This window comes from Etheostoma cragini, chromosome 6, assembly GCF_013103735.1.
Source record: "Etheostoma cragini isolate CJK2018 chromosome 6, CSU_Ecrag_1.0, whole genome shotgun sequence".
Lineage (NCBI taxonomy): Eukaryota > Metazoa > Chordata > Actinopteri > Perciformes > Percidae > Etheostoma > Etheostoma cragini.
In genome coordinates this window covers 16,731,604-16,742,932 of record NC_048412.1, presented here as the reverse complement: position 1 = coordinate 16,742,932, position 11,329 = coordinate 16,731,604, and the positions used below count along the sequence as shown (strand labels likewise).

At 41.4% G+C, this 11,329-nt stretch overlaps 1 protein-coding gene across 1 annotated transcript in view; it reads left to right on the top strand.

Annotated features, from left to right (window-relative positions):
* Positions 1–11,028, top strand: part of abcb4 (ATP-binding cassette, sub-family B (MDR/TAP), member 4) — a 19,764-nt gene extending 8,736 nt beyond the window's left edge. Inside the window, exons 15-28 of the mRNA XM_034875292.1 lie at positions 594–755; positions 882–1,067; positions 1,892–2,038; positions 2,157–2,261; positions 3,124–3,201; positions 3,483–3,566; positions 4,513–4,716; positions 4,822–4,922; positions 5,029–5,169; positions 6,566–6,722; positions 6,830–7,027; positions 8,194–8,400; positions 9,536–9,682; positions 9,855–11,028. Coding sequence (XP_034731183.1) covers positions 594–755; positions 882–1,067; positions 1,892–2,038; positions 2,157–2,261; positions 3,124–3,201; positions 3,483–3,566; positions 4,513–4,716; positions 4,822–4,922; positions 5,029–5,169; positions 6,566–6,722; positions 6,830–7,027; positions 8,194–8,400; positions 9,536–9,682; positions 9,855–10,061 — 2,124 coding nt within the window. The 3' untranslated portion in view covers positions 10,062–11,028. The remainder of the gene's footprint in view (positions 1–593; positions 756–881; positions 1,068–1,891; positions 2,039–2,156; positions 2,262–3,123; positions 3,202–3,482; positions 3,567–4,512; positions 4,717–4,821; positions 4,923–5,028; positions 5,170–6,565; positions 6,723–6,829; positions 7,028–8,193; positions 8,401–9,535; positions 9,683–9,854) is intronic.
* Positions 11,029–11,329: the final 301 nt, after the last annotated feature.

Below are 11,329 nucleotides of genomic sequence, written 5' to 3'. Positions count from 1 at the left end.
TGGAAAATGGCTGCAATGAAACAAAGAGTGAAAAATTTAAAGGGGTCTGAATACTTTCCGTACCCACTGTATACAGTAGGTCCAGCTGGAAAAACTGTCAATGTATATCAAAGGCCATTTGAAAAAATAAGTCAGATGTCTGAATCCATAGATAGAGGACAGCTCTCCCGAACAGATCACCCCTAGTCCAAAAGTAATCAAAATTCCCAATAAAATAAAACCAGCGGCAACACAAATGTGTTAACCATTTGTGCAACCCAAGAAGGCAGCTAAAACACTCACATCCTAAAGAGGGAGAGGGAATAGGGCCTGATGTAATGAGTTGTTTCCCCAGGGAATCAGCCTTAAAACAGAGGTTCTCAAAGTCTTGGTGCCTCAGCATGTACAATGACTGATTTGACAGAGGGGTGAAGATCAAGGAGTTTTGGTAGGAGGAGGAGGAGGAGGAGGAGGACAAAGTCCCTGACCTTTCCATCACTAAGCGAGTATGTGATGGCTTCTGGGAGCCTGATTCCTTTAATTACAGAGTCCCCAAGCAAAAGAAGTTGGGGAGAAAAGTGTCCTTAACTTGGACACAAAATCATTGTGTGCAGGTCCGACTGGGTCGTACCACCATAATTGTTGCCCATCGCCTCTCAACCATCAGAAATGCTGACGTCATCGCTGGCTTTCAGAATGGTAAAGTTGTAGAGCTGGGGACACACAGCCAACTGATGAAGGAACAGGGAGTCTACCATACACTGGTCACCATGCAGGTAATATAGACACGTACAGTAAACACGTGGACACACCATTTGGTTTGACTGGAGCTGAGTTACTTTGTCATCTCAGATTGGCCAGTCTTTGATATTCTTTGTTTCTGTGGTCTCTTCCTGCCACAGACTTTTCAGAATGACAAAGACGGGAAGGAGGCAGAGTGGGAGATTTCTGCGGATGATAAGAGCCCTTTAGTCAAGTCCCTCTCTCAGTCTTCTCTGCACAGGAAGAAGTCCATAAGAGGTTCCTCCTTTGCTGCCTCAGAGAGAGAAAAAGAGGTGCAAAAGCTCCCGGATCACACAACAGAAGAAGTGAGCTGTGGTGCAACATCTCTGGGGTTTGAGTAGCTGGGTCAACATGTACCATGCAAGCTAAACAAAATGATATACAGTACTCTCATAGTCCAACCCCACCATTACCTTAAGTCCATCTATACCGTGAGTCAGGTTAGACTTTATTTTGGTCCTTAACAGGTTTCGGTGATAAATGCATGGGTGAGGTAATTAGACCTGTGTCCCCTCTCTCTCCTCTGATTAAGCTAACTATTTAAGGTCCGGGTTATTCCCTTTGTGACGAATCAGGGCCGTCTCTTCCCTATTTAACTGGTCCCTGCTCTCGAACCCCTAGCTAACAAAAATCCTGACAAATCAAATCCAGTGGAATAAATGGCTCTCTGGTTACAAACTCAACCTTTAGCACTAAATACTATAACCAAAGGTATCTCATAGTCACAGTTTTCATTCATGGTTGTAGTTTTGAATTGAAGCGAGTATATGGGACTACCTCAGTTCCAAGATGACCATGCAGCCTCTCCTGCTGTGTACAATCTGTTAACTCTGATAGTGATACAGATGGAACAGTGCTATTCCATCCTTAAGGAAGAATTTTCTGCCTTACCCCTGGCTCTAAAATACGTAAATCGATAACCCTATTGTTAAAAAAAATTAAATTATAGAATATATTTTTGATGACTCTCTACTTGCTCCTGTTACCTAAACACTCTTTCCCCACATTCCAGCAGTAACATACTGTATTCCGTTTACAACAGTCTCCCTTTCTGAATCTCTTCCTGAAGATAAACAGGAGAGGTAGAGGGAAAGGACATGTGACTCAGCTGTTTTTCCTCTTTCTGTAGGATGGAATTGTTCCCTCCATCCCGTTCCTTAAATTGATGCGTCTCAACCTTCCAGAGTGGCCGTACATTCTTGTGGGGACCATCTGTGCTATCATTAATGGAGCAATGCAGCCACTGTTTGCCATCATCTTCTCCAAGATCATCACTGTAAGTTACTCTTAGTATCTGTGTAACACAATTTGTTTTTAAATGCTTCCTGTTAATTGCAACATTTGTCAGATGTTGCCAAAAGCTACACATAAGCTGTTTTTTCCTCTCCTCTCAGGTGTTTGCACATCCCGATCAAGCGGTTGTCAACCAAAGAGCCACATTCTTTTCTCTGATGTTTGTTGTTATTGGAGCTGTAACCTTTGTCACCATGTTCCTACAGGTATGCGTGTACACACACACACACACACACACACACACACACACATTTCCACTGTTTTTATTGCCCTCCGAGAAATATTTTGACATACTGTTAACACACTTATGTGTTTTCTTGCTGAGAGTTTGATGAAAAGATGTTAAGACCACTCAAAACTCATCTAACTCTTGGCTAGAAAGCTAATGTGTCGACTTCCCAAAATTTCAAGCTGTTTCATAAACGCCTCATCCCAAAGTTTACTTGCAATTTTACTTACATTAGCACTGTAACTACAAATTGTTAGAAATGTAGAAACCTTGATACCTGTGACAAATCTATTTCATTTATAGTGTCAAATCATAACAAAGGTTATCTCGAGACACTTTACAGATAGAGTAGCTCTAGACCACACTCTATAATTTACAAAGCCCCAACAATCTAGGAATTCCCCCAAGAGCAAGCAATTAGTGAGTGCAACAGGTGCGAGGAAAAACTCCCTTTTAAGAAGAAACCTCAGACAGACCCAGGCTCTTTGTAGGCGGTGTCTGAAGGTGCCGGTTGGGGGTGTGATGAACAGTGGCAATAATAGTCACAATAAAGATAATAGAAAAGTGACCACAATTGGTACTCGTAGTAGTTAATGTCATCGCACGCCACTGCAGGGTGTTACAAGGTGTAGCGTGGCATAGCATAGCATAGGTGGACATAGCGGGATGAGCAGGACAGTAATATCACAATGTAGGTGTGATATTACTGTCCTGCTGCATTACGAGATATTACAAGAGTTGAAAGTCCAGTTGCAGTATAAACAGATGCAGGTGATGTGACAGAAGTTCATGTCAGTGTTCAGGTGTGCTCATGTTTTATGTCTGTAAACTTTTAACAGGGTTTCTGTTTTGGGAAATCTGGAGAGATTCTGACCCTCAAACTAAGACTGGGGGCCTTTAAGGCCATGATGAGACAGGTGAGTGTAACCAGCTCTATATGGGAGCAGGTTCTAGTATTTGTAAAAACTAATTAGTTCTAAGTTGCAGTCTTGTCTCTCTTTCTCTCTACTCTGCTGTCTCTCTGTCATGACTGAGGTTCTCCAGAAATTCAATTCTTAATACATAACTTTTATTTTGTTGATTATTTATTATGTTTAATGTTACAGTAAAGTGAGGTTTTCAGGAGGTCTGCCTTATATTAAAAGTCTTTTAATTTTAAGTGAATGTATTCTATTTTCTGTTCCCTGTTTACTTGTAGGACCTCAGCTGGTTTGACCACCCCAAAAACAGTGTTGGAGCCCTCACTACAAGACTGGCCACAGATGCAGCTCAAGTACAAGGGGTTAGTGTCTCTCACACACACACACACACACACACACACACACACACACACACACACACACACACACACACACACACACACACACACACACACACACACACACACACACAAAACAACCAACTCTCCTTCACTGCCAACACTGCTGCAACTACTTGATCGTGTAGATACATGCTGCATAACATCAGAAGGATACGTCCCCTTGTAGCCCAGAAGGCGGCTCAGGTTCTTCTTTAGGCTCTAGTTGTCTCACATCTCAACTACTGAAACTCCCTCCTGATTGGCCTATCTGCATGTGCCATCCAGCCCCTGCAGCTCTTTCAAAATGCAGCAGCTCAACTTGCCTAAAACCTCCCCAAGTTCCCTCACACTACACTGCTCCTGCGCTCTCTTCACTGGTTACCAATTACTGCCCGCATCCACTTCAAGACACTTATACTTGCATGCAGGGCCACGAACAGATCAGCCCCATCTTACATCCAGAAGATGGTCAAACCCTATACCCAAACCCATCCACTCTGCGTCAGCCAATCTGCTTGCTGCCCCCTCACAGCGAGGGAAAACTAATCACTCAAAGAAATCCCGACTGTTTGCTGTCCTGGCTCCCAAATGGTGGAATGAGCGCCCTATTGACATCAGGATGGCCGAAGGCCTACGCATCTTCCGCTGAAGGCTAAAAACACATCTCTTCCGACTACATTTCAGATATAAAGAAGGAAAGAAAATTCTTCTTGAAATTACACCTTAATGTCTCTTTGTAGTTTTGCGCATTTCGAGCTAATATACTTACACTTACTACTTGTTGTCTGGAGTTTCCCCCTTTAGGATTGAAAGCACTTAATTGGAAGTCACTGTGGATAAAAGCATCAGAGGTGTATTATGTAATGTAAATATCAGAAAATGTGTTGTCTTTTTACCTGCTTTGTTCCAATCTTTTACGTCTGCTCAGGCTACAGGAGTACGAATGGCCATGCTGGCCCAGAACATAGCTAACATGGGCACCAGTGTGATCATTTCTTTTGTGTACGGATGGGAACTGACTCTGCTCGTCCTGGCTGTGGTGCCCATAATGGCCCTGGCTGGAGCTGTGGAGATGAAAGCGCTCACTGGAAACGCTGCTAAGGACAAGAAGGAGCTGGAGAAGTCTGGAAAGGTAGGGATTCAGTGTGGATTCACCAGAGTAACATGCAAATTCCTTTATTTAATCATCAAGCATCATTTGTGGACATCAGCATATTTGTATGGTTTGTTTCTACAGATTGCTACAGAGGCCATCGAGAATATCCGTACTGTTGTCTCTCTTAACAGAGAACCCAAGTTTGAGGCTTTGTATCAGGAAAACCTCAAAATCCCATTCAAGTATGAAAAATAAAATTTAATTAAACCACAGATCCATACATAATAAAATCAATTTTTATTAATTTAAGCTCCCTTTAATGCCATCTTTCTCTTCCTCTCTGTACAGGAACTCACAGAAAAATGCCCATGTGCATGGCATTACCTTCTCCTTAACCCAGGCCATGCTCTACTTTGCTTATGCAGGCTGTTTCCGCTTTGGAGCTTGGCTAATTGAGGAAGGAAGGATGGATATTGAGGGAGTATTCCTGTAAGTGAACAGTCTTCATGACTTTGTCTTTTAATCAGGAGATTAAGTTTTAGTTTATGTTAGAGAAGATGAACAGTTTGCATGCAATGGTAGGTCACAGGAGGTAAAATCAGACAAAAGCATTGTTGTCGGGAGGAGAGCCTGTTTTTATGTCTCATAATTATTACACCGGCCTGAAGTATGCAAGGAGACACTGTAAATGGGTTGGCTTCAAATCCAGAGGACAAAGTCCCACAAGACACCTGTACCTTTGTTCATACAACAGATCCACACACGTGTTTTAGGCTGCAAACGTAACGTCACATAACGTGTGATATTGTTGAGGAGGAGCCATCCACCTTCATTTATAATCTTTGTTACACAAAGGGAAAGTCCAAAGGTCATTGCAACATGGACTTCTGAAGGAACATAAAACTATAAAAAAGAAATATTAACTCCTTAACCCCATGAAGCATTTTATGTAAAACGTATGCATTGTGAAACCGCAGATTTTACTTTCCAAAGGTTTTCGAAGACTCAAAGGGTTATCAAGGTAAATGATAGGAAATGGGTTTACAGTGATGCACAAAACATCTAGGATGGTAAGTTTGGTGTTGTTTGGCTATTATGAAAAATGAATTTTGGGATAAATCAATATATTAATCAATATCGAAATGATGTACATTGTAATGTAGGAAATGGTATCAGTGTCAAAACAACACTAAGTCTACAACCATGCTAATGTCAGTGTGAGGCTTTGCACTAAGTGGTGCTTGGAACTAAATGCTATCAGCATGTTCACATGATAAAGCTAATATGCCAATGTTAAGCAGATATGTCACAATCACCACTATCTTGGTTTGGTGCGTTAGCATGCTAATCTTGCTAATTTAAAGTACAGCTGAGGCTAATGGGAATGCCATTGGTTTTGCAGGTTTGTGGTTATAACGCAAAATATTTGACCAAATGAAGGTAAACTTGAATCTCAGCCACATTCCACAGCAATCCATTCAATATTTGTTATGAATTTTCACTGAAAACCACAAATGTCAGTCTCATAGTGGCGCTACAGGAAGTCAGGAGATCACAGAACTCAGTAAAATTAATCCCCTAGGCCCCATGAAATTATTTTGGGCAATCCATCTTATTGTTGTTGGACCCACTGTACAACCATCATTAACATCCCTAAAGCCATGTTGCTACAAACTGTAAAATCTAAGTTGGAACAAATTATGGGTCAATTAAAAGAGGATATAGGGAACATAAGGTGGCTATAACGTAAAAGTAAATTGTCCTTTTCCATCCAACATTTAATAGAACTTGTCATTGGTCCATGTCCGCTTAGCCTAATCAATGTAATGCCATTTAACACTCATTAATGTGAAAGGTAAAAGGTGCTTTTGACTTCCTCTCCCAGCGTGATTTCGGCTATTCTGTACGGTGCCATGGCTCTCGGAGAAGCCAATTCCTTTTCTCCAAACTATGCTAAGGCCAAAATCTCAGCTTCACACCTCATGATGCTGCTGGACAAAGAGCCCGCCATTGACAATCTTTCACAAGCGGGAGAGTCACCGGTATAAAACACATAGCCCCACACACCAAACACAACACTTATAATACAGCTCATTACACACATGTACAATAACATACCACTCTTTTGTGTCATCTCTTAAAACCCCAGGACAAATTTGATGGTAATGTACACTTTGACAGTGTTAAGTTTAACTACCCTTCACGCCCTGATGTGCCCATCCTCCAAGGGATGAACCTGAAGGTGAAAAAGGGAGAGACTCTGGCCTTAGTGGGGAGCAGCGGCTGTGGAAAGAGCACCACCATCCAGCTGCTAGAGAGGTTCTACGATCCCAGGGAGGGGAGAGTGGTGAGAAGACAAATACACACCCACGCTCTGTGTAACTGACCGATTAACAATTGTCTCTTCACCTACTGTCAGCTAGCTAAAGGTTAGCTGCGAGTGTCTTTATGGCTGCTTTACAGCACTGTACTGGGACATAGAGACTGGATGAGGCTTGGGTAGCATGTGTGTTTTTATCTTTACTGCACCAACAGATTCCTTTTAATCTTGATGGGATTCCTTCTGTTGCTGTTGTCTTCTGATATTGAAAAGTAGGATATTGATTGCTATCTTAAGGTCATTTTTTTAAAGCCCATCTTCAGCTATTTTTGAATATTTTAGGTTACACTTTACTTGAAGGTATCTTCATAAGAGTGACATGACACTGTCATGAACGTGTCATAAACATTATATACAAGTCAACGTTTATGACATGACAACGCTTCTTTTAATAAGTGTCATTCGGTTTTATCATAACAAGTTGTAGTTAGGGTTATGTGTCATGACTCTGTCAGGTCACGCTTTTGTAGATACCTTCAAGTAAAGTGTTACCATATTTTCCAGTGATGCACAAGACTTTTTAAAGCAAACACACAGATAATCATCATCCAACTGCCCCTTGGCTCTGTGGAGCTTTATTCAGTTTTTCACCTTTGTTTAAAGTTAGTTGTTTTGGTTCGCAATCACAACTCACATTAAAGGGAAAATTGGATGCGGCTGTACAATCAATACTGTATATGTAGTCTATTGGAGAACTAGATTCCACAGTGTGTGCTATATTGACTGAGTAAGCAAGTTTTCCTGCTCACGGCTGTGGCAGCTGAACCTGAGATACCATGATGCATTGCGCGCTAGCAGCAACTTCGATTGCAGCTAGGAGCTGCTGAGCCCCAAAGACAGAGAACTGGAAGGAGCAGCAGGCTTTTTACACCATCCCTCATTCAGCTAGATATAGATAAGGATGAAAACCACTGAAATTTCCTTTCAACCTTGTTTTTGGCCACAGCAAGTAGCTTTTTCAGCAAATAAGCTCTAAAAACCCACTGCACACTAACTATGTGCTCAGCATGATAACACACACACACACAAAAATATTTTACTCAGTAGTTAGGGGAGACCAAAACTTTACGTTATTACATGACAACAAGCTCTGCAACTCCTACAATAATTACTGCTAACATTTTCTCCTTCAGCTGCTGGACAATATAGATGCAAAACAGCTGAACATCCACTGGTTGAGATCCCAGATAGGCATCGTATCCCAGGAGCCTGTGCTGTTTGACTGCACCTTGGCCGAAAACATCGCCTATGGAGACAACAGCCGCACTGCAACCCTGGAGGAGATAAAGGAAGCTGCTACAGCGGCCAACATTCACAGCTTCATAGAAAGCCTGCCACAGGTAACTGCAGTGATAGTTCTGTTTTCCTCAATGCTCTTTTCTCAGTCCTGACATAGCCACAAATAAAAGGGAGGTGTGATGTTTTTATAATCAAGCAGTTTTAAGCATTACAAAATCTCACAACAACCTTCTATTGTTACTGGGACAACCTAGAAGCCATGGAGCCTTCCCAATGCCACTACGTCTAATGCTAATTTGTGCTATTTATGTCTATTTTACAAATGTTAGCTATATGTTTTGTGATCAATATTGGACAATTATGTTAACATATGGCTACAACGAGTCACTCATCAGGATAGGGAAATCAACTTGCCCACTGTTAACTGGACAGTCCTAGTTTTCAATTGCAAACATCAGAGAGAAAACAGAGAAAACGGTGAATTAAGCTGAACTCCAGCTACGACTACGACAACGTAGACCAGCTCTGCATTGGAGGACGCACCAGGGCAAAGGTGGAGCGATTAAACACAAGCTGCAATTCCAATCCCAGCTACATGGTTGTTTTTCCAAGCACACTACTAGTCAATCCACAGACGACAACAAACAGGATGATCTCTGTGCCCGGATCAGTTTCCAACGAGACATCATAAACGGATTTGAGGCCATCTGCATCATATAAGCAAGAACAGCTAAAGAAGAGGTTATTGGGTGGGTGCACCTTTCACACCAACCAAGAAAGCAGGTACTCAAACTGTGTGCTGACCAACTAGCAGCAGTGTTCACAATGATATTCAACCTGTCACTGGCTCAGTCTGGCATACCCAGGTGCTTCAAGAAGTCCACCAGAAGTTTACAATAAATAATGGGTCAATATTTTACTTGAGATTAAATGTAGCAGCTCTTCCAACAACTCATATCAGTCAACAACTGCTTGTAAACTCCACTAATTAAATTTGAACTAAAAGAATAAACGGTCTCTCTATTTCAACTATAATTAGTAGCAATTACATGGTTCTTTCTAGAAAACTACTGACCCGTAAAATAAAGTGTTACCAGATCATCTCTTCAGTAGAAAGCATTTACAATGAACACTGTTCACTGTAAACTGGGTGGATTACATCATGCTTCTTTTGATTGACAGTATAACACTATCATGTGCCCCCCACTCTCATTCTCTTTCTGTTTGTATGAGCAGAAGTACGACACTCAGGCAGGTGATAAGGGAGCGCAGCTGTCAGGTGGCCAGAAGCAGCGTATAGCCATAGCCCGAGCCATACTCCGCAACCCGAAATTGTTGCTCCTGGACGAGGCCACCTCTGCACTTGACACTGAGAGTGAGAAGGTGAGTGATGGGGGAGGGAGGTCTTAACTAAGTCATCAGTAACTAACTGATGACTTCCCACAAACAACGCTTGCACCAGATAGATATTGAAACTAGATATTTTGTTAAAATTTTAAAGTGTACTCACAACTCACTGGAAGTTAAGTAGTTTCAGTCATTCTGCTCTTTCCAGGTGGTTCAGGATGCGTTGGACGAGGCCAGTAAGGGCAGGACGTGTATCATTGTGGCCCACCGTCTGTCCACCATCCAAAACGCAGACCGGATTGCTGTCTTCCAGGGAGGAGTGGTGGTTGAAGAGGGGACACATCAACAGCTGCTGGCCAAAAAGGGAGTCTACCACATGCTGGTCACCACACAGATGGGCCACGGGAGGGAATAAGGTTGCAGAGAGAGGACATAAGGAGGAGTCCTACTGTAAACAGATTGTTTACAATCCTTTTGTTTCCTTGCCCAGCTCTAGTGTTACTGTTGTGGTCTGAATGTGGTCTCGCTTGTTAGGAGATTTCCTCAGGGACCTTTCAGCCTTGTGAGAATATGCGTTGCAGCTGTACCTCTTTAAGTCACATTTGTTCTTGATCAGATAAGACACATTTCAGTAAAAAGGCCAGTACCACAATAGTGCACCACTGTTCATTAGTTGTCACTTTTAAGGCCCTTTTTCACAAATGCTATTGACATGTGCCAATAGCAGAGGCACAGGTGTACATAATAAAGTGATTAAATTCCAATCAGCTGCTTCCGTTCTAGGCTCCTGGTATTGTGCATACTGGCTCGTTGTCATTGGAAACTTCAATGTTATTGGTATTACCACCTGTCATTTTCCTACGATCACAAGTCAAAATGTCAGCTTAAAAAAAGGCATATTGTATTTAACCCTCTGTTTCTCTTCCTTGTTTCTTCCAAGCTTGTGCCTCGTACACTGGGACTCATTAGTTCTTGATTTTAGGCGTTATCTTCCATTATCTGCTAAATACTTGGGACATATGTTAAGTGATCAAAGCTTACAATACACTGGATTTACACTGGAGTATACCTCTGAAACTGGTCTCATCGTCACAAATTGTTTATGCTCTACAGTTTGTGTGTTTGAGCACACTCTTTGATAATCACTTTGATTATCATGATGCAGCTTTTTTTTTTAACAGTTTGAGTTAATAATGGAATCAAAGTGCCTAAACACAAAATATTGTATACACATGGTTGTGCAGATTTGTTTTTTTTATTGTCACACACTGGTTGCAATCACTAGGAATCCTATTTGTCCTGTTTTCACAAATTCAAGGAATTACAAATTGTTTTGTAGAATATGCTTGTATGTAACCAATCCATTTCTTTATGTTCTGTTATTGAACCATCATCTCATTTTAACAGGAAAATCCTACAGATGGGAATCTCAACTTTATTTTTCAGAACAACTTTCCTATATGTCCAAAATCTCATACACTTAGCACATTTACAATCATAAAAAGGTATGTAAAATGTATAAGCTATTTCTTTAAATTTAAAACAAGCACAATCTTATTTACATTTTGCCATTTACAAAATCGTCAACAATCACAGAGAGAAAAAAATCTGTTTAAGGCTATTTTGTTTTACAGCAGTCCTCCTCATATAAAGTGATATGAACTTCAGCCATCTTTAACTTGA